This window comes from Hyperolius riggenbachi, chromosome 1, assembly GCF_040937935.1.
Source record: "Hyperolius riggenbachi isolate aHypRig1 chromosome 1, aHypRig1.pri, whole genome shotgun sequence".
NCBI classification, from domain to species: Eukaryota; Metazoa; Chordata; class Amphibia; order Anura; family Hyperoliidae; genus Hyperolius; species Hyperolius riggenbachi.
Genome location: NC_090646.1, coordinates 671,029,661 through 671,053,877, shown reverse-complemented (window position 1 = coordinate 671,053,877; position 24,217 = coordinate 671,029,661). Strand labels below are relative to the sequence as shown.

The following is a 24,217-nucleotide window of genomic DNA, read 5'->3' as shown; positions in this document are numbered from 1 at the left end:
GGCTCGGCTGTGCTGGGCTGTGGTGCGCGGGGCTGTGCTGCGCGGGGCTAGGCTGCGCGGGGCTGGGCTGTGCTGGGCTCGGCTGTGCTGGGCTGTGGTGTGCGGGGCTGTGCTGTGCTGGGCTCGGCTGTGCTGGGCTGTGGTGTGCGGGGCTGTGCTGCGCTGGGCTCGGCTGTGCTGGGCTGTGGTGTGCGGGGCTGTGGTGTGCGGGGCTGTGCTGCGCGGGGCTGTGCTGCGGGGGACTGTGCTGCGCGGGGCTCGGCTGTGCTGGGCTGTGCTGCGCTGGGCTCGGCTGTGCTGGGCTGTGGTGTGCGGGGCTGTGGTGCGCGGGGCTCTGCTTAGCAGTTCTGTGTGTCATTGCTGCTTTGGGCCAGAGACGCTCTTAGACGGAACTATTAGATAATTTCAAACCAGTCCAATCGGATTGTGATAGATTTTGCAATAAATCTATCGCAAAATTGATCTGAAACAATTTGGACGTCTAAACACAATGCAATTTGTTATCAGATCACCAGTCGATCTGATGCAAAATTGTACCGTGTAGATGAGGCTTTAGCCAATAATCTAGTGTGTGTACAGCTGGTGATCTACATGATTTAGCATGGTGGATCACTAGGGAGGCAGGTGGGAGAAGATGTGTGTAGGGGTGTGTCTCCCCAGCCCCCACAAGACAATGGAAGGGTTCTGGGGACATGACCCCCTTATTTACTTTCTGCTGCCTCTCTGCGGGGGACCCACAGCTCTGATCATTCGGCCATAATTCCCTCTGATGCTGGAAAAACACTGCATTGTAAAGTGAACAATGATCTTCTTAAAGTGGCCACTAATGATACGATTCTTTGGGCAATCGATTCTCCGATTCGATCATAATATTGATCGAATAGATCCCGTTTTCAGATCCATTCCATTAATCTGAAATTGGATAGAAGCTTTACTGCTGTTGGTGGGCCCGAACAATCGATCAGAAATGATTGTTTGGAACCACTAACTGAAGGAAAACTGATAATATAGATCCAGCAAGATTGGATCAAATTCATCAATCTGATTGAATTGGATAGCATCTTTCCTTCCATCAGTGGGGATGAACGATTGTTTCGGGTCTACTCTTTCTGTGTACTGCACATGCTGTCTAAGGAGACAATAATCTCACGGCATGCCTAGCCGGTGCTGAGCATGCTCCGATGCGTTCCTGTGGGCATATGGAAGAAATGGAGACTAGAGAAAAGCATTTGCTGAAAGGAAGAACAGAAGTTTGCCTTCTTAAAATAGAAGGAATTCGCGATAATTCAGGTTGGAGTGAGCATATATCTCCCACGATGCATCACTGCTGAATATGCAAATTATCCCTTTGTTGTCCCTGTAAGCTAACCACACCTCCAGAACCACTGCAATGCAATGATGTGTCAGCTTGTTAAGGGTCCATTCACACTTGAGCGGGAATCGAGGCAAACCGCTAGCACATGTAACACTATGGCAGTGTTCTCACTGCCGCGTTTGCGGTTAGCGTTAACCACAAACGTGGTACATGCAGCAGTTTGCCGGCGATTATGGAGCAATCGCGATTAGCGTGTATAGAACCGCTAATCGCGATCGCTCCCAAATCGCTACAGTGTCCAGTGATTTCTCCGCGTTAATCGCGGAAAAATCACTCCCGCAAAACGCTAGCGGTAATTGCCGGCGTTTCGCGGTTTTAGGTGTGAACGGAGCCTAAATGTACAGAGAAATGATCGAAAATCAGATCCAATGAGTTCTGAAAGGAAGAAGTGACTTTTTGCTCATAATGCTAATGTGTTGCCAGCATGCCCCGCTGATTCATGGGAAGTGTGGTTTTGGAGACAGGTCCCCTTTAACATGGCTGTGATCCTGCTAAGCCCGGGTCTATGGTTGCCAGCGGAGGCAGACGGGGTGGGCGTGGCATTACAGACAGGAGATTAGGTGCAGATTAATAAGCAGGTGCAGCAGGGACATTGTGTACATTCTGTATACAGGACAGCCCGTATAGCAGATATAATAACACGGATCCTGCCCCCCCCCCCCACATACACAACTTATACAAACAGCTGACAATGAGCGCTGGGCTGGGAGGGACCCGCTGATGAGAGACACCCGTGTCACTGACATTGTTCAGCGTCCCTTGTCACCCAACACCGCCACCGGCCAGGGAAATGTGACAAGAGCAAACACAGGCGGCCCGCACAGGCATGGGAACACCGCTGTTTGCTGATCGATTACACAGATCCTGATTGGGATCCCGGGAGACTGCAGCGTGCTGATATACCTGCCATGTTCCCTCTTCTACACACGTGTTATGCTACCACAGAGGCCACGCCCAGCATGACCCAGCTGACCAATCACAAGACATTCAGGCAATCTCATTGTAATCTGCTATCTAGTAGTATTGATTTCCAAACCTGTTCAATAAATCCCAAGCCTAAAGCCTGGTCGACTCTTTCAATCATGATTGGCCAATCGCTGACCAATATTGTCACCTCCATGTAGTGTATGAGGGTTTACCTACACAATGGCCTCGATTCATAAAGCATTACCTCATGCGGTAATGCTGAAAACAGCAGACTTTCCCGACCACTTAGCAAAATGTCAATTCATAAAGGCTGTTACCGCATGAAAAGCTGACATTACCGACCAGGGAGATAAATTACCGACTTGGCTGCAGTTACCGACAACACATGTCAGTAAATTGTCAGCAAATGTCAATTCATAAAGCCTGCAACAAGCGGTAAGCCTGGCGGTAGTTACCGACACCTCTAGTGAGGTCTTAACAAGTTACCGACAGCTCTGACAGCTCTGATGAATGCAAAGTGCAGAGAGCCGAAGTCTGTTTGAGTCATCTGTGGAGAGAGCCGTCTGTGTGAGTCATTTGAGCAGGCAGGGAAACACTGTGTGAGTCATCTGTCTGAGTCATTTGTGCAGAGAGCCGTCTGTGCGAGTCATTTCTGCAGGGCAAAGAGGGAATCGGGACACTGCTCTACTCTACCGCTCAATGGGCTGCGGTAATTTATCGACCTCCAAGGGCAGCTGGGGAAATCTTTATGAATTAGCACACAGACCGGGAAAATACCGAGTGTGACAAGATTTTTATCATCGCACTGCTTTTTATGAATCGAGGCCAATCTGCTCGCAGTATTCAATATCTGTTGACTGCATACTACATGGGGTGTGTGTGTGAGGACGGAATGAGAGGACGGAACGTTTTTTCATACTAGTGAAGAAACGGACCAGCTAGCCAGCAAAATTCACTTTGCTGATAGGGGTCTGGGGGGATGAGGGGAAATTGAACAGAAGCAGCTGAACGGCAACGGTGTGGAAATGGATACAATCAACTGGTAATCAGATCCGTTTGCCACTTATTTGTCAGTGCGAACCAGGCCTTACACGCCTGCTGATCTCTGTGTGGGAGGGCCGGATCCGTTGTATCACAGCTCATTTTGGAAAGTGCTGAAAAGTTTAGTTAACCATGATGATGATTTAGTGTTTCCACTGAGCCGGTGTGCGTCTTGCAGTGATGCACACCGCAGTCATAGGAGGTACAGGAAGCGTTTCCACGTCCGACCCGCCTGCGGGGAAACGTTGCAGACTGGCACTCTAAAAGCAGGATTGTCACCATAAAAGTCTAATTTCAACAGCAACTGGTCTGAGTGTATTAAGTGATAAAGATGCTAATCCTGCATTCAAAACTTTTTCTGCTGTTATGATTTGGAGTTATCACATACTTTAGGAGCACTGGCCCTTTAATAGTTAGTGCCAAACAGTTGCATGCTGGGGGTTCTTTTTATCTACAATATATTCCTCCTCTTCCCTTTATTTCCCTGCCTAGCTGCTTATCTGAAACACGATCCCCTGCTCACTTGTGTTTACAAGCACGGCTAAGGTGACTCAGCGATTGGAGGAGAAAAAAAAAAGTAAAGGGCAGAAATTACATCAGGATTTAGCCTCAAACTGTGGGCAAAAGACATGGCCCCCACCAGGAACAGAATTCTCTTCATTTACTATATAAAATTCACTGAACTCAAAATGTGGACAGTACAATACATGTGTTATGTAAGTATATCAAGTATTTATCTACTTATATATGCGTTTTTTCCCTGGAATAGTATGGCTGATCCTACTGCTTTAATGAGTGGTTATTACACAGCTGGGCCATCAGCTTGCACTTACCTCGCTTCTGCATATAGCTGAACAGGTCGTCCAGGAATTCTTTCCTCTTGGGGTCCTCGTCCAACTCGTACAGCTGGAGGGGGAAGGAGAGAGATGCAATGGTCAGTTGTGTGTATGAAGGACCGAGCTGCCAGATTCACACTCGGCACTGGATAATATGCATTCATAATATTCATTCCAAACACGTCCTCATTCTATCCAATCACCATGGAGACCAGAGCCACCAAACTCATACTCAGCACCGGATAATATGCATTCATTATATTCATTCCAAACACATCCTCATTCTATCCAATTACCATGGAGACCAGAGCCACCAAACTCATACTCAGCACTGGATAATATGCATTCATTATATTCATTCCAAACACATCCTCATTCTATCCAATCACCATGGAGACCAGAGCCACCAAACTCATACTCAGCACTGGATAATATGCATTCATTATATTCATTCCAAACACATCCTCATTCTATCCAATTACCATGGAGACCAGAGCCACCAAACTCATACTCAGCACTGGATAATATGCATTCATTATATTCATTCCAAACACATCCTCATTCTATCCAATCACCATGGAGACCAGAGCCACCAAACTCATACTCAGCACTGGATAATATGCATTCATTATATTCATTCCAAACACATCCTCATTCAAACGGATCACCATGGAGACCAGAGCCACCAAACTCACACTCAGTACTGGATATTATGCATTCACAATATTCACTCCAAACACATCCTCATTCTATCCAATCACCATGGAGACCAGAGCTGCCAAACTCACACTCAGCACTGGATAATATGCATTCACAATATTCATTCCAAACACATCCTCATTCTATCCAATCACCATGGAGACCAGAGCTGCCAAACTCACACTCAGCACTGGATAATATGCATTCACAATATTCATTCCAAACACATCCTCATTCTATCCAATCACCATGGAGACCAGAGCCGCCAAACTCACACTCAGCACTGAATGATATGCATTCATTATATTCATTCCAAACACATCCTCATTCTATCCAATCACCATGGAGACCAGAGCTGCCAAACTCACACTCAGCACTAAATGATATGCATTCATTATATTCATTCCAAGCAAATCCTCATTCTATCCAATCACCATGGAGACCAGAGCTACCAAACTCACACTCAGCACTGAATGATATGCATTCATTATATTCATTCCAAACACATCCTCATTCTATCCAATCACCATGGAGACCAGAGCTGCCAAACTCACACTCAGCACTGAATGATATGCATTCATTATATTCATTCCAAACACATCCTCATTCTATCCAATCACCATGGAGACCAGAGCTGCCAAACTCACACTCAGCACTGAATGATATGCATTCGTTATATTCATTCCAAACACATCCTCATTCTATCCAATCACCATGGAGACCAGCGCTGCCAAACTCACACTCAGCACTGAATGATATGCATTCGTTATATTCATTCCAAACACATCCTCATTCTATCCAATCACCATGGAGACCAGAGCTGTCAAACTCACACTCAGCACTGAATGATATGCATTCGTTATATTCATTCCAAACACATCCTCATTCTATCCAATCACCATGGAGACCAGCGCTGCCAAACTCACAGCACTGAATGATATGCATTCATTATATTCATTCCAAGCACATCCTCATTCTATCCAATCACCATGGAGACCAGAGCTGCCAAACTCACACTCAGCACTGAATGATATGCATTCATTATATTCATTCCAAACACATCCTCATTCTATCCAATCACCATGGAGACCAGAGCTGCCAAACTCACACTCAGCACTGAATGATATGCATTCATTATATTCATTCCAAACACATCCTCATTCTATCCAATCACCATGGAGACCAGAGCTGCCAAACTCACACTCAGCACTGAATGATATGCATTCGTTATATTCATTCCAAACACATCCTCATTCTATCCAATCACCATGGAGACCAGCGCTGCCAAACTCACACTCAGCACTGAATGATATGCATTCGTTATATTCATTCCAAACACATCCTCATTCTATCCAATCACCATGGAGACCAGAGCTGTCAAACTCACACTCAGCACTGAATGATATGCATTCGTTATATTCATTCCAAACACATCCTCATTCTATCCAATCACCATGGAGACCAGAGCTGTCAAACTCACACTCAGCACTGAGTGCTGAGTGTGAGTTTGACAGCTCTGGTCTCCATGGTGATTGAAAGTCTGTGGACAATCCCCCCTCCCCATAATATAAAAAATGTCTGAGATAAATATACACAAGGTTACATTTTATGTCATTTCAGGATCTCACCATCAGGACACAATAAAATATATTTCTACTAATATTAGGCGACTGGATTTCACCCAAGACACCTGAATAGCAACATATTCCTATGTATGTGACAGGAGATACATTATGGCTGCATTGTACCTGAATTTAATATTTCCTTGTATTACCAGGGGACTTTGGTGATGAGATCTCTGCCCTCCTGAGTTCCCAGCTCTGCACATCTGCCATGCCCTTGCTCTGCCTGTTGGACTATTTCAAGTCATTGAACATGCCCTTGGGGGCGCAGAAGAATCCCACACACGAGCTGAAAACCCCAAAACTTCAATATGGGGGGGGGGGGGGGGGGTGGAGAAAAGGCTACACGGTACAGGATCAGGAGTCACTGGGAGAGGCAGCCCAGACTCCACTAATCAATAATTATTACTTCTGGGCAAAGTGACCCTTTAAGAGTGAAATGCAGATCTGGACATCAGCGCTCTCTCGTTTCAGCCCTGGAGGCCCCAAGAGGTAAGGTGCCCACTCCTCAATTTGCAGCATCCATATCCCGCACATTCCATAATAATAATTGAATCTGCCAGTATTGATGCCGCAATTTACCAGTTGAAATTGATCAAAACGATTGATCCAGCAGATTGGAATGGTCTCGCTCAATCAGGTGCGTGGCGGGAGCGGCGTTCCATTTCTTGACAATGTGTAATGTGCTTCCCCCGGGCAGACGTGTCTCCTCCAGTGTCCCTAGACTTGTATACAGCCAGGCGTCTGTACCATGTGACCTGGCGGTGCGTATGAGGTCACACATGGGCCACCAGGTCACATGGTACAGGCGCCCCTGGTGGTGACAGTGAGAAGATTTGGGACAGAAGAGGAGGTGCAACAGCGGATAGAGGAGCCCGGGGGAGCACATGACATGGGGAAGGGGGGGAGGGTGGGGCGTGGCAGATGGAGGCGGCAATGCTGGGAATATTTCTAATAGAAGTCATGCTGCAATCTATAGGAAATCTGTGTGCAGGCAACAGATCCCTCTCTGATCAGATTTAATCACACGGTCAATCTGTTGGCCATTGCGTAACGTATGACCATGTAGCGGGAATCCAGCAGGTCGCTCAGCCCACCAGGCTCCAGCTGTAACCACATATTACTTGTGAGAGGAACAACTTTTACAGCACACTTGAAGAGAGAGGTACATGGAGGTTGCCATATGTATTTCCTGTTAAACAATACCAGTTTCCAGGCTGTCCTGCTGATCCTCTGCCTCTAATACTTTTAGCCATAGCCCCTGAACAAGCATGCAGCATATCAGGTGTTTCTGGACGAAATGTGACTAAATTAGCCTCATGCTTGTTTCAGGTGTGTGATTCAGATGCTACTGATGCATGGAAGATCAGCAGGATTGCCAGGTAACTGGAATTGTTTAAGGGCTTGTTTACATTAGGGGCGATTTGGGATTTTTTTAAGCACTGGCGATTTAAAAAAAATCACCTTAAAAGCGCTAGTGTAATGCTCGCTGAGTGTTCTCACATAAGCGATGCTCCTTCTTTCCAATCGCAATCACGGCTCCTGTACCATATCTGGAGTGTTTGCAAATCAATGGAAGGTATAGGGAAATCAGAAAGAGCTTCAAAAAGCGCTTTGCAAAGCAATTTCCCCAGCGCTTTCATGAATAAACACATTATATTCATTTATTTCCGGATCAAAGAGTATACTTCCTGACTGACGGCAGGAAGTGAAAAAGCACTTTCAAAACCGCCCTATAAATCGTTCAGCGCTTGCGATAGCGCTGGCGATTTATAATGTGAGCTAAGCCTAAAAGCAAATCAATATGGCTGCCTCCTTATCTTTCTCCCTTCAGGTGTGCTGTAATAGGTGGTAATGTGCTGTGATCGGCTCCAGGCTTTCTGTGTCCGGTGCTGTTTAGTGAAGTTAAGCTATAAACAGCCCAGACACTTTCCCCCAGCGCTGCTGTCTGCTCCTATTAGCAGGTGATGGACGGACGTGGCGTGTGGTCAGTAAGTGGTTAATACTCACCACGGTATTACAGGAGAGTCGCTGACATGGGAGTACCTGTCTGCTATATGATGCAGGAGCGGGAGAAGCATGCCTACTGGATTGCTATTAACACCGTAACTCCATCCATTATCTGCGCATTAAATATACAAGAGGAACTGGTTTACGGCTGCGTCATACGGCGAGACATCGTGTCATCGTTCCATCACAGCGCTGCAGGGAGACGGCCTCATATATCGTGGGGCGCCGGCGCACCGAGACTGCCCCTAGTGCATTGTAAAGCATTATGTGCTTTTTCACATTTCGGAAAACGCCCTCGAATTTTCGCAAGCTAGCCTGTAGCTTCCTATGTCTGACCTCCCACCACCAGATGGTGCTGTGTTGAGTTCACAGTGTTTGATGCGCTTCGCTGGTGGACCTTATCTTGGCTAGCACTGCAAGTATTCCTTCACCAAGATATATATGTATATATTGATCCAGAAATTAACAGCCATTAGCTTTTATCTGACATACATACACACACACACACGCAGTATTCCTGCTGTGTAATGTAACTTGCATCTGTCAGGTTAATCTCTTCTCCCCTGCACTGCTTGTCACATGTCTGCAGAACACCGGTAACCGTTTGTTCAGCAGCATAAACATGAAGACCCCATCCTCAATCCAGCAGAGAATAGTATAGACTGAGGACAGGGCTGTACTAAGCAGGGCAAGAGCTGCACCATTTCCATAAAGCTCCACTCCAGAACTTAGTGATGTCCTAGTCCTGTGCAGCACCCCCTGCACTGCTTGTCACGTCTGCAGAACACTGGTAACTGTTTTTTCAGCAGCATAAACATGAAGACCCCACCCTCAATCCAGGAGAGAGTAGTGTAGACTGAGGACAGGGCTTTACTAAGCATGGCAAGAGCTGCACCATTTCCATAAAGCTCCACTCCAGCACTTAGTGATGTCCTAGTCCTGTGCAGCACTCAGTGCCGGACCTGGTGTACATCTGTGTAGAAGCTTCTTGATTAGATGAAGCCAAATGAATCACCATTAAAACTACAATCTTTATTTTTGCACATTTATACACTTTTTATCGCCATTATGATGGCTGACTGATGACCACGGTATGGACACACTGTTCAGCTACGAATGGGAATGGTGTTCTGTTTTGTGAAGAGGAGAAGAGGGACAGTGGGCAGAGTAAGAGCGTGTGCCATACTGTGATAAAGAAAATGTACACATTCATTGCTCAGAGAACTCCTCTGCCGGAGCTGTATTCAAGTTACATTTTTGGTTGTGACAGCACTGAATGATTGTATCAGCCAAGGATTCTCCAGTATGCCTACATGGCTTTACTCATGGATCTTCCCTATTGGAGAAGGAGGAAAGATGACTCATCAGTGTACTGCTGCTCTTCACTGACCAATCAGTGTGTCTGCAGTATCCAATATGCACAGGACAGGAGAAAATCCTGATCATGTTGCTATGAAGAAGGGTAGAGGCGCCCAAAAATAAATGTCTCTCAGAGTATATATTATAAAGACAAAATAAATACATCAGGTATCTTCCCTCTCCAGATGGCCCAAGCCAGAAAAACAAGGGTTTAGATCAGGTAAGGTTTATTCAAGCACAATTTTAAAAGACAACGCGTTTCTCAGGTCTCTGCCGCCTCCTCAGATCAATAAAGTGCCTTGAGGAATTCAGTTTGCAGCCTGGGCACCAAAATACATGTTGCTGGCTATGCTGTCTGGCTGTACTGTCTGCAATCATCTGAATCACAGGACTGGCTGGCTGGAATTACAAATCTTTTGGCGGGTAAGAAATCTCCTATAAACAAAGCTGTCTGCCCGATACTCAGCGTTGCATTTCCTCTTATGTGTGTGATGAAGGCTGATGGTTGCACTTTCCCTATAACAATAATACTGATAATAATAATAATGATGGCTGGGCTGGTTGAGTGCTGTCCGATGCTATGCGTAATATCCTATTAGGCGCAGCAGCTACAGGCGGGACGGCGCTGCAGTTGTCAGGTCACCGGCTGTGATAAAATACAGATAATGAGGCTGGAATGGTTAGCGTGTATAAGACATATAAAAGCAGCCAGACTGCCAGTAATTATCGCAGTGGATTGCTGTAGCCCCCTCCCTGCGCACTTCCCAAACTTAATGATGTTATATAACGGAGCAGAGACTGCGAGAACAGTAATTGCTGGGTCAAGAGGCCCTTCGATCTCTCCAACAACTCACATCCAGAAATCAATAAGAAGAGCTGAGGAAGCCGAAGACAAGACGGGAGGGATAGAGACACCGTACCTCCACCGGGAGATGTCAGTGCTGGGGGGGAGCAAGAACACTAAGACACAGCCCCCCCTCCACCAGGGGATGTCAGTGCTGGGGGGGGGGGGAGCACGGACACTAAGACCCCCCCCCCCCTCCACCGGGGGATGTCAGTGCTGGGGGGAGAGCAAGAACACTAAGTCTCCCTCCCTCCACCGGGGGATGTCAGAGCTGGGGGGAGCAAGAACGCTAAGACCCCCCTCCACCGGGGGATGTCAGTGCTGGGGGGAGCAAGAACACTAAGACTCCCTCCCTCCACCGGGGGATGTCAGTGCTGGGGGGAGCAAGAACGCTAAGACCCCCCTCCACCGGGGATGTCAGTGCTGGGTGGAGCAAGAACGCTAAGACCCCCCTCCACCGGGGATGTCAGTGCTGGGGGGAGCAAGAACGCTAAGACCCCCCTCCACCGGGGGATGTCAGTGCTGGGGGGAGCAAGAACACTAAGACTCCCTCCCTCCACCGGGGGATGTCAGAGCTGGGGGGAGCAAGAACACTAAGACCCCTCCCTCCACCACCGGGGGATGTCAGTGCTGGGGGGGGGGGGGGGAGCACGAACACTAAGACCCCCCCCCCCCTCCACCGGGGGATGTCAGTGCTGGGGGGAGAGCAAGAACACTAAGTCTCCCTCCCTCCACCGGGGGATGTCAGAGCTGGGGGGAGCAAGAACGCTAAGACCCCCCTCCACCGGGGGATGTCAGTGCTGGGGGGAGCAAGAACACTAAGACTCCCTCCCTCCACCGGGGGATGTCAGAGCTGGGGGGAGCAAGAACACTAAGACCCCTCCCTCCACCACCGGGGGATGTCAGTGCTGGGGGGAGCAGATACACTAACACCCCCCCCCTCCACCACCGCACCTCCACTGGGGGATGTCAGTGCTGGGGGGAGCAGAGACACTGAGACCCCCCCCCCCCCTCCACCAAGAGATGTCAGTGCTGGGAGGAGCAGAAACACTCCATCCCGACCACATCACCCAATACTACCCATGTGACTGTGCTGGGGACATTAGAGTGTAAGCTCCTCTGTGCAGAGGCTGATGGGAATGGATCAGTGATCTCTGTACTGCACTGTGAAATATGTCAGAGCTATATTGATGGATATTATTAATGGGATGTGACTGTCCTATGCTTTACTAATACAAATCTGTGATCTGCACATTAGGTCTGTTTACTCCTCTATGCAATCTATTCCTTATCTATGATACGCACTTCCAGTTTTGACTGTTCAATTATTGACCAATGTTACCACTTCCAATTAGTATGAGAGCTCACCTGCACAATCTGGTATAGTATTCTACATCTGTCAGCACTCATACTATACAGAGGTGGTTAAATTGGCCAGTGGATTGGCTAGTCAAAATTGTATGGTGTAGATGGGGCTTTAGACCGGACCTGTAGATAACAGATCGCAGTCAGAAGCAGTGGATTGCAGAGTGCAGAGAGTAGGTGAGCTGTTGCACCAGAGCACAGGTCACGTCTCTCCTCACTCGCCCAGATCTCAGCGCCTCTTCCAGAAGCCTCGGTGATCTGTTCGGCTGAACAAACACACAGATCACACAGATGCTGCAGATGGCCGCTGGATTAGGATGAAATTCATTTGAATGCAGTCAAATGGGAGAGGCCGTCTCTGCCAGGAAGAGGCCCCCCCTGCAGGCTAATCATTAAAGATTTGCAAATCAAATCTGCTTGTCCAACAATCCTCTCCATTATTGCAGGAATTAGTGTCTGCCATGTGCCTGGGGTTCCCCGGAACGGCCGCAGGTGGTGGAGCAACGCACCAATCCCGTCACCACACTCTGCTCCGGACACAACAAAAATAATAATGACATCACAGCCCCCATTACTGACTGGTGTGCAAAAATCAAAACCTTCATCCAATTAATGTCAGAAGGTGTCAGTTGTTCGTTTCACCAGCTGCGTCTAAAAAAAACAACTGTCACCCAAAGACGGCTGGAGAACATCTGATGACTACATTGATCACACGGTCGGCCAGATGCTTTAAGAGCGATCAGCTAGACGATGATGCAATTTTAACCTTGGATCATATTTTTGGTCAAGAAAAAGATCGCATCAGGGAAAAAAATATACAGGCTGATCGCCAACGACCGATCCCAAGCTCGAAATCTCTCTCTTTCATCATTGGAAGCAGATCGGACATGCTGCAGAATATTGATTGAAATGCTGGCTATCGCCCCATGTGTATGCCCTTTTAATCCATTTTCGATCAATGTCCAATCAGAAAATTGAAAAACAAATTGCATAAGTGTGTACGCTCCCTTTCTACTACATCCAATCGATGTTAGAATAGCGATCTGATCACTCGCTCGAATAGGATCTGAAGTGCAAATTGCATGGTGTGTACCTTTAACAAGCCATAAACTATGCAATCCTTTTAATTGAGTAGCTCTTCGATGGCATAAAATCAATCAATCAATCAAAAAACGAAACCTCAATCAAAAAATTTCTATCCAAATATTGATCAGATATTGATGGGGCAAAGTCCCACACAGGTAGGAGGGGTGAATGAAGCACAGCGGCCATAAAACAGGGACTAGGGTTGGAGCTAGTGGTGACCACGTCTCATTTGTATTTACCGATTTAGAAAATAAGGGAGGCAAAGCGTTTCTTCCCGGCAGAGATATCTAGTAAGCATGTAGTCTCTGTGGGACAAAAACGTACTTACCTGGACTGTCCTGAGGCTTCCCATTGCCTCCTACACACCACTACTGCAGGGCGGGACCCTCTCCCAGTTTGCAACCGACCCCGCCCTCCCCCTATGTGAACAAATGCAATCCTACTGCCCCTGGTTACACCCTAAAACACATTGTGCGGGGTGCCATGGGACTGCTGTGCCCCCCACACCATAACCCCCCTCTGGTTTTCTCCCTTTTCTTTCTAAAGAAAACCCCTAATTAAAAAAAAAAACTATGCTACTTGATCCGCCCAGCACCCCAGATCAGGTAGCATCGTTTTTTTTTTTTAATTATTATTATTTAATGTCCCCACCTCGGGTTCCATTCCAGGAAAAAAAAGTCAGCAGTTAAAATCTGACAGAAATGACAGGTTTTGGACTAGTCCATCTCACCATGGGGGATTCTCTGGGTTTTCTTTGTTTCTGCAACAACATCTTCCCTGAGCTTTTGGCGGATATGTTCAGAGGGTCTGTGCGTGGCGACAGCGGGGCCGAGGCCTCTGCACTATCAAAGGTTTCCCTCTAGCCAGTGAAGGACAGTAAGTAACTTTGTGTCCCCGCAGACTACAGGGTTACTTTAAAGGTTACATACGTGCTATCAGCTACTGCTGATGAAAATACACATTTTTGTCTTGTTGGGCATGTGGGTAGTCACTCAGGACATAGTCAGTATTAACCCACCATGGTGGGCATGTGTAGCATCAGGGAGATTTGCCCAAACGCTCCTTATCATTAGGTAGTGGCTCCAGCCTCTGAGTGCTGCTCAGGACGAGGAAGTGAACACAGCGGTGGCATTAGATACAGAACTCACTGCTAGGTACATAAAGCTAGTCCCCAAGCTCCAACCGAAGCTGGCCTGAGTTGTGTGCTGCCTCTGGTGAGGAGGTTGTATACAGGCGGAGGGAAGCACATGTGGACTGTAAGTCACAGGCAGAGGGCCGGCTCTGGTCACTGGCAGGGTCACTTGCTGTAGCCCTGCTTTGCCTGTTTATAGAAAGCGCACACCGCAGTGAGGTTGCGTGCGGCCCCGGTGAGGAGGTTGTATACAGGCGGAGGGAAGCACATGTGGACTGTCAGTCACAGGCAGAGGGCCAGCTCTGGTCACTGGCAGGGTCACTTGCTGTAGGGCTGCTTTGCCTGTTTATCGAGAGCGCACACCGCAGTGAGGTGGTTGTACACAGGCGGAGGGAAGCACATGTGGAATGTCGGCAGGGATGTGTCAGTTACAGGCAGAGGGCCAGCTCTGGTCACTGGCAGGGTCACTTGCTGTAGGGCTGCTTTGCCTGTTTATAGAGAGCGAACACCGCAGTGAGGTTGCGTGCGGCCCCGGTGTGGAGGTTGTACACAAGCGGAGGGAAGCACATGTGGAATGTCAGCAGGGATGTGTCAGTCACAGGCTGAGGGCCGGCTCTGGTCACTGGCAGGGTCACTTGCTGTAGGGCTGCTTTGCCTGTTTATAGAGAGCGAACACCGCAGTGAGGTTGCGTGCGGCCCCGGTGTGGAGGTTGTACACAAGCGGAGGGAAGCACATGTGGAATGTCAGCAGGGATGTGTCAGTCACAGGCTGAGGGCCGGCTCTGGTCACTTGCTGTAGGGCTGCTTGCCTGTTTATTGAGAACGAACACCGCAGTGAGGTTGCGTGCGACCCCGGTGTGGAGGTTGTACACAAGCGGAGGGAAGCACATGTGGAATGTCAGCAGGGATGTGTCAGTCACAGGCTGAGGGCCGGCTCTGGTCACTGGCAGGGTCACTTGCTGTAGGCCTGCTTTGCCTGTTTATAAAGAGCGCACACCGCAGTGAGGTTGCGTGTGGGGTCCCAGCTCACGTCACTCAGCACAGCAGAGGCTATTATGAAAAGCAGGGATTCTCTGCGCCCGCCGCCTCAGGCTCGCGGCTTCCCCGACTACCTTTGCATGTTGTTTTGCTTCAGAAACTGATATGGACACTGAGCAGGGAATTCAATAAGGCTGAGCAGGACTGACCGCTGCACGGAGCAGTTAACCACCTGCCTGGCTGCCGGTGAGGGAAAAGGAGCTGGTACTCCAGTTAGACATCACAGGGAACGTACACAGCTATTGCCAGGTTATTAATGCCTGAACTGTGCTGCCTGTCTCATCCACCTCTCCTCCCGCTCCTCTGATGCCTCCCCTCTCTGCCAATCCCTACTGACCTCTACTGCCTCCTCCACCTCTCCTCCCGCTCCTCTGATGCTGCCCCTTCTGCCAATCCCTACTGACCACTGCTGCCTGTCTCATCCACCTCTCCTCCCGCTCCTCTGATGCCTCCCCTCTCTGCCAATCCCTACTGACCTCTACTGCCTCCTCTACCTCTCCTCCCGCTCCTCTGATGCTGCCCCCTCTGCCAATCCCTACTGACCACTGCTGCCTGTCTCATCCACCTCTCCTCCCGCTCCTCTGATGCCTCCCCTCTCTGCCAATCCCTACTGACCTCTACTGCCTCCTCCACCTCTCCTCCCGCTCCTCTGATGCTGCCCCTTCTGCCAATCCCTACTGACCACTGCTGCCTGTCTCATCCACCTCTCCTCCCGCTCCTCTGATGCCTCCCCTCTCTGCCAATCCCTACTGACCTCTACTGCCTCCTCTACCTCTCCTCCCGCTCCTCTGATGCTGCCCCCTCTGCCAATCCCTACTGACCACTGCTGCCTGTCTCATCCACCTCTCCTCCCGCTCCTCTGATGCTGCCCCCTCTGCCAATCCCTACTGACCTCTACTGCCTCCTCCACCTCTCCTCCCGCTCCTCTGATGCTGCTCCCTCTGCCAATCCCTACTGACCACTGCTGCCTCATCCACCTCTCCTCCCGCTCCTCTGATGCCTCCCCTCTCTGCCAATCCCTACTGACCTCTACTGCCTCATCCACCTCTCCTCCCGCTCCTCTGATGCTGCCCCCCCTGTCAATCCCTACTGACCACTGCTGCCTGTCTCATCCACCTTTCCTCCCGCTCCTCTGATGCTGCTCCCTCTGCCAATCCCTACTGACCTCTGCTGCCTGTCTTATCCACCTCTCCTCCTGCTCCTCTGATGCTGCCCCTCTCGGCCAATCCCTACTGACCTCTGCTGCCCACCTTTCCTCCCGCTCCTCTGATGCTGCCTCTTTCTGCCAATACCTACTGACCTCTGCTGCCCATCTCATCCCCCTCTCCTCCCACTCCTCTAATGTTGCTCCTCTCTGCTAATCTCTACTGACCTCTGCTGCCCGCCTTATTCACCTCTCCTCCCGCTCATCTGATGCTGCCCCTCTCTGCCAATACCTACTGACCTCTGCTGCCCATCTCATCCCCCTCTCCTCCCACTCCTCTAATGTTGCTCCTCTCTGCTAATCTCTACTGACCACTGCTGCTCATCTCATACACCTCTCCTCCTACTCCTCTGATGCTGCTCCTCTCTGCCAATCCCTACTGACCTCTGCTGCTCATCTCATACACCTCTCCTCCTACTCCTCTGATGCTGCTCCTCTCTGACAATCCCTACTGACGTCTGCTGCTCATCTCATACACCTCTCCTCCTACTCCTCTGATGCTGCTCCTCTCTGCCAATCCCTACTGACGTCTGCTGCTCATCTCATACACCTCTCCTCCTACTCCTCTAATGCTGCTCCTCTCTGCCAATCCCTACTGACCTCTGCTGCTCATCTCATACACCTCTCCTCCCGCACCTCTGATGCTGCCCCTCTCTGCCAATCCCTACTGACCTCTGCTGCTCATCTCATACACCTCTCCTCCTACTCCTCTGATGCTGCCCCTCTCTGCCAATCCCTACTGACCTCTGCTGCTCATCTCATACACCTCTCCTCCTACTGCTCTAATGCTGCTCCGCTTTGCCAATCCCTACTGACCTCTGCTGCTCATCTCATACACCTCTCATCCCGCTCCTATGATGCTGCTCCAGTGTTCTCCCCAGGCTCTTTTAGCAGGGTGCTCTACCCGGCTAGTTTTGATGAGCACCCGGCTGCCATCGGCTCATCTCCTCCTATGTTATAAGCAGAGTTTATCACAGAAGCACCAGCCCAGCATTCTCTCATATTGCCCCACCCGTCTACTTTTTCATGCCACCCGGCTACTTTTTCATGCCACCCAGCTGGAAAAAAATTCTGAGGAGAACACTGTGCTCCTGTCAGCCAATCCTTAGGCCTCGTTCACATCAGGGCCGTTGTGCGATCAGCAAGGTGTTGATTTTCCCATGTAACTAAATGAAGCTGGTTCCCATCTATGCGCTGCGCTGAGCAGTGTTACAAAAACGTAGTGTTGCCTGCATTTCTGTGCGTTGAGCTGTAAAGCACACATCAATGCAAGTGAATGGGTGCGCTTTTTTAACGCATAGAAGCGCATGCGTTTTTTACCCCTAATTGGAGAAAAAATACATTTACATACAAAAACAAAGTTTTATTGACAACTGCTGCTGGTACAATAAGAAAAACGTGCTTTGAAGAAGCGCAGCGCAACGCACAGAAACGCGCACTAAAGCGTGCACAAGCGCATGCGTTTTTTACCACACGCTTTCACACGTTTTTCAGCGCAGAAGATGTGAACGAGGCCTTACTGATCTCTGCTGCCCATCTAATCCACTTCTCTAATGCTGCTTCTCTCTGTCGATACTCACTGAGTGCTGGACTTTAATGGTGGCCACACAAAATATTGACACTTTGGGCAAAATTCTGACAGTTTTCACGTATGGGGTGTACTCACTTTTGTTGCCAGCAGTTTAGACATTAATGGCTGTGTTATTTTGATGGGACGGTACATTTACTCTGTTATACAAGCTGCACACTGACTACTTTACATTGTATCAAAAAGTGTCACATCTTCAATAATAAATGATTATATATACACTGTAGTAGAGTTTAGGGCTATTGATCAGAGTGGTGCCTCCCCTCCTGTCCTGATGGCTGTTATATGGCCGGGGGATGAATGGTTCTCTTCTCCTGTCTGGCCTCCCCCTCCTCCCTCATGCTGAGAGCACAATTTACAGCACTCATTTCAGGAATAAAATAGCATATTTACAGCCCTCTCCTTTCAGCCTTGTTGGGACAGCTGTTAAAATTCCTTCCTGGCCTCTCCCTCCCCCTTCCTCTTCATCTCTCCGCCCCTTCCTCATCAATACCAAACATTCCTCTGTCTGTGATATGCCTGCCAGCCCAGGGCCAGACCAACTGCTGATCATTGCCAAACAACTGCTGATCACTGCCAGCCCAGGGCCAGTCCAACTGCTGATCACTGCCAGGCCAACTGCTGAACACTACCAGCCCAGGGCCAACTGCTGATCACTGCTAGTCCAACTGCTGAACACTGCCAGCCCAGGGCCAGGCTAACTGCTGAACACTACCAGCCCAGGGCCAGACCAACTGCTGATCACTGCCAGCCCAGGGCCAGGCCAACTGATGATCACTGCCAGGCCAACTGCTGATCACTGCCAGCCCAAGGCCAGGCCAACTGCTGAACACTGCCAGCCCAGGGCCAGGCCAACTGCTGATCACTGCCAGTCCAACTGCTGAACACTGCAAGCCCAGGGCCAGGCCAACTGATGAACACTGCCAGACCAGTGCCAGACCAACTGCTGATCACTGCCAAACAACTGCTGATCACTACCAGCCCAGGGCCAGGCCAACTGCTGATCACTGCCAGTCCAACTGCTGAACACTGCCAGCCCAGGGCCAGGCCAACTGCTGAACACTGCCAGACCAGTGCAAGGCCAACTGCTGATCACTGCCAGTCCAACTGCTGAACACTGCCAGCCCAGGGCCAGGCCAACTGCTGAACACTGCCAGACCAGTGCCAGACCAACTGCTGATCACTTCCAAACAACTGCTGATCACTGCCAGCCCAGGGCCAGGCCAACTGCTGATCACTGCCAACCCAAAGCCAGACCAACTGCTGATCACTGCCAACCCAAAGCCAGACCAACTGCTGATCACTGCCAAACCAACTGCTAGACATTGCCAGCCCAGGGCCAGACCAACTGCTGATCACTTCCAAGCCAGATCAACTGATGATCATTGTCAGCCTAGTGCCAGACTAACTGCTGATCACTACCAAACCAACTGCTGAACACTGCCAGCCCAGGGCCAGGCCAACTGCTGATCACTGCCAGACCAACTACTGATTACTGCTAGTCCAGTGCCAGACCAACTGCTGTTTACTGCCAGACCTAATGCTAATCACTGCCAGCCCAGTGCATGACCAACTGCTGACTACTGCCAGCCCAGTGCCAGACCAACTACTAATCACTGCCAGCCCAGTGCCAGACCAAACGTTGATCACTGCCAGGCCAACTGCTGATTACTGCCAGCCCAGTGCCAGACCAACTGCTGACTACTGCCAGAGCAGTGCCAGACCAACTACTAATCACTGCCAGCCCAGTGCCAGACCAAACGTTGATCACTGCCAGGCCAACTGCTGATTACTGCCAGCCAAGTGCCAGACTAACTGATGATTACTACCAGCCCAGTGCTGAGACCAACTGCTGATCACTGCCAGCCCAGAGCCAGATGAACTGCTGATCACTGCCAGCCCAGTGCAAGACTAATTGATGATCACTGACAGCAAGGGCCAGACTAACTGCTTATCACTTACAGCTGCCAAGCTAGTGCCAGACTAACTGCAGATCACTGGCAGCTTTAAACCCAGTGCCAGACTAACTGCTTATCACTGACAACTGCCAACCTAGTGCAAGACTAACTGCTTATCACTGACAGCTGCCAACCCTGGGCCAGACCAACTGCTGATCACTGGCAGTTGCCAGCCAGTGCCAGACCAAATTATCACTGAAAGCTGCCAACCCAGTGCCAGGCTAACTGCTGATCATCATTAACAGCTGGCAACCATGTGTCAGACCAACTGCTGATCACTGACAGCCTAATGCCAGACTAACTGCTGATTATTGACAGCTGCCAGCCCAGTGCCAGACCAACTGCTGATCATCAATGACAGCTGCCAAATTCCCTTTAAACAATGCAGATTGCCTAGCTGTCGTACTGATCCTCTGCCTCTAAAACCCCATCTACACCATACAATTTTTTGTTCCGATTCAATCCGACATGTCCGACCGGACATAAAAAGTTGTCAAAAGTTGTTTGATAATTGTGCTGCATAAAAGACCGCTGTTAAGCGTGTGTACGGGGGCTTAATACTTTTAGCCATAGCCCCTGAACAAGCATTTAGCAGATTAGGTTGTTTCTGACATTATTGTCAGATCTGAAGATTTAGCTGCATGCTTGTTCCTGGTGTGATTCAGACACTACTGCAGCAGGATAGCCAGGTAACTGGTATTGCTTAATAGGGCATAAATATGGCAGCCTCCATATCCCTCTCACAGATGTCCTTTAATGTGAGACTCCAGCTTCCATAGAAAACTCTTACAAACATATCGCTGCTCCACAAGATGTATTGTCATTTAATGTTACTAAAAGTATCGATAAATTCCAGAGGTAAGAAGCTAATAATAAATAAATAATAATAAATGGTATCATCCAGAATGTAAAACTTCTTGCTGAGGAAAGTAAATCGCTGTGCAGCCTTCATGGCGCTCTGTGTCCACCTCTGAGATCCGCCCACTTGCAGCTGATCAGGTACCCCAGAAACGAGGGCTGCAGAGTGCCTGACCCAGCTGTGTCCCCACACATAGGCCTCTGTCATACAGACTGGCCTGTGTGCCACATCTCTGGTTGAAGTGTGCGGTGTTGCCGCTGCACCGGGTAGGCAGCAGGGGGTGACACAGTTAATGGCAGCCCTATGTATTATTTATCAGTTACTGTTATTTATAAAAAACCATCCTGTGTATAGCCTGTCTGGCAGGGCCTCTTCAGGAAATTACACCTTATCAATTATTTATAACAAGGAAGGGAAAAAGGCAGCCATGTCGGTGTCCACGTTCTGCCAGCCGTACCCTGTGATCTTCACGTCACCTGTACGGCATCTGGCACAACCTCCACACACACGGGAGTACTATAAGCCAAGGTGGCAGCGATCCGGCACAACCTCCACACACACAGGGGGAATTAAAAGCGGAGGTGGCAAGGATCCGGCACAACCTACACACACACAGGAGTATTATAAGCTGAGATGGCAAGGATCCGGCACAACCTCCACACACACGGGAGTACTATTAGCCGAGGTGGCAAGGATCCGGCACAACCTCCACACACACGGGAGTATTAGAAGCCGAGGTGGCAGCGATCCGGCACAACCTCCACACACACAGGAGTATTATAAGCCGAGGTGGCAAGGATCCGGCACAACCTCCACACACACGGGAGTACTATAAGCCGAGGTGACAAGGATCCGGCACAACCTCCACACACACGGGAGTATTATAAGCCGAGGTGGCAGCGATCCGGCACAACCTCCACACACACACGGGAGTATTATAAGCCGAGGTGGCAAGGATCCGGCACAACCTCCCCACACACGGGAGTATTATAAGCCGAGGTGGCAGCGATCCGGCACAACCTCCACACACACAGGAGTATTATAAGCCGAGGTGGCAGCGATCCGGCACAACCTCCACACACAGGAAGATTATAAGCCGAGGTGGCAGCGATCCGGCACAACCTCCACTCACTCGGGAGTACTATAAGCCGAGGTGGCAAGGATCCGGCACAACCTCCACACACACAGGAGTATTATAAGCCAAGGTGGCAGCGATCCGGCACAACCTCCACACACTCAGGAGTACTATAAGCTGAGGTGGCAAGGATCCGGCACAACCTCCACACACACACGGGAGTATTATAAGCCGAGGTGGCAAGGATCCGGCACAACCTCCACACACAGGAAGATTATAAGCCAAGGTGGCAGCGATCCGGCACAACCTCCACACACTCGGGAGTACTATAAGCCGAGGTGGCAAGGATCCGGCACAACCTCCACACACACAGGAGTATTATAAGCCAAGGTGGCAGCGATCCGGCACAACCTCCACACACTCGGGAGTACTATAAGCCGAGGTGGCAAGGATCCGGCACAACCTCCACACACACGGGAGTACTATAAGCCGAGGTGGCAAGGATCCGGCACAACCTCCACACACACGGGAGTACTATAAGCCGAGGTGGCAGCGATACGGCACAACCTCCACACACACGGGAGTATTATAAGCCGAGGTGGCAAGGATCCGGCACAACCTCCCCACACACAGGAGTATTATAAGCCGAGGTGGCAAGGATCCGGCACAACCTCCACACACACACGGGAGTACTATAAGCCAAGGTGGCAAGGATCCGGCACAACCTCCACACACACAGGAGTATTATAAGCCGAGGTGGCAAGGATCCGGCACAACCTCCACACACACGGGAGTATTATAAGCCGAGGTGGCAAGGATCCGGCACAACCTCCACACACACAGGAAGATTATAAGCCGAGGTGGCAAGGATCCGGCACAACCTCCACACACAAATAGAGGGGTTGTGAGCAGGAATGACTAGCCGGCACAGAGTGGATGTGAGCAGGAATAACGGCATGGAGGGAGTGTGAGCAGGAATGACAGCATGGAGGTAGTGTGAGCAGGAACGGCGAAGGAGTCCTGGTGTAACCCCAGCAGCAGTCTGAGCAGCAAGTTATGTAATGGCACAGGCTGACATTGAGCAGCACAGAGGGGGTGTGAGCAGGAATGGCAGCACAAAGTGGATGTGAGCAGGAATGGCAGCACGGAGTGGATGTGAGCAGGAATGGCAGCACGCAGTGGATGTGAGCAGGAATGGTAGCACAGAGTGGATGTGAGCAGGAATGACTGGCCGGCACGGAGTGGATGTGAGCAGGAATGGCAGCACGAGGTGGATGTGAGTAGGAATGACTGGACGGCACTGAGTGAATGTGAGCAGGAATGGTGGAGGGGTCCTGGTGTAACCTCAGCAGCAGCAGTCAGAGCAGCGAGTTATGTAATGGCACAGGCTGAGAGTGAGCAGCATGGAGGGAGTGTGAGCAGGAATGGCAGCATGGAGTGGATATGAGCAGGAATGGCAGCACGGAGGGGGTGTGAGCAGGAATGGCAGCATGGAGTGGATGTGAGCAGGAATGGCAGCACGAGGTGGATGTGAGCAGGAATGGCAGCACAGAGTGGATGTGAGCAGGACTGGCAGCATGGAGTGGATATGAGCAGGAATGGCAGCACGGAGGGGGTGTGAGCAGGAATGACAGCACGGAGTGGATGTGAGCAGGAATGGCAGCACGAGGTGGATGTGAGCAGGAATGGCAGCACAGAGTGGATGTGAGCAGGAATGGCGGAGGGGTCCTGGTGTAACCCCAGCAGCAGCAGTCAGAGCAGCGAGTTATGTAATGGCACAGGCTGACAGTGAGCAGCATGGAGGGGGTGTGAGCAGGAATGGCAGCACGGAGTGGATGTGAGCAGGAATGGCAGCACAGAGTGGATGTGAGCAGGAATGGCGGAGGGGTCCTGGTGTAACCCCAGCAGCAGCAGTCAGAGCAGCGAGTTATGTAATGGCACAGGCTGACAGTGAGCAGCATGGAGGGGGTGTGAGCAGGAATGGCAGCACGGAGTGGATGTGAGCAGGAATGACTGGCCAGCATGGAGGGGGTGTGAGCAGGAATGGAGGAGGGGTCCCGGTGTAACCACAGCAGCAACAGTCAGAGCAGCGAGTTATGTAATGGCACAGGATGACAGTGAGCAGCATGGAGGGGGTGTGAGCAGGAATGGCAGCACGGAGTGGATGTGAGCAGGAATGGCAGCACAGAGTGGATGTGA

General features: G+C 50.2%; 1 protein-coding gene across 6 annotated transcripts in view; it reads right to left on the bottom strand.

Moving 5' to 3' along the window:
• The window catches only part of ARID3C (AT-rich interaction domain 3C), a 395,250-nt gene that overhangs the window by 94,867 nt on the left and 276,166 nt on the right, over window positions 1-24,217 (bottom strand). For all 6 annotated transcript variants that reach the window (XM_068272418.1, XM_068272434.1, XM_068272440.1 and 3 more), the window contains one exon: window positions 4,177-4,249. In XM_068272418.1, the coding sequence (XP_068128519.1) occupies window positions 4,177-4,249 (73 nt within the window). The remainder of the gene's footprint in view (window positions 1-4,176; window positions 4,250-24,217) is intronic.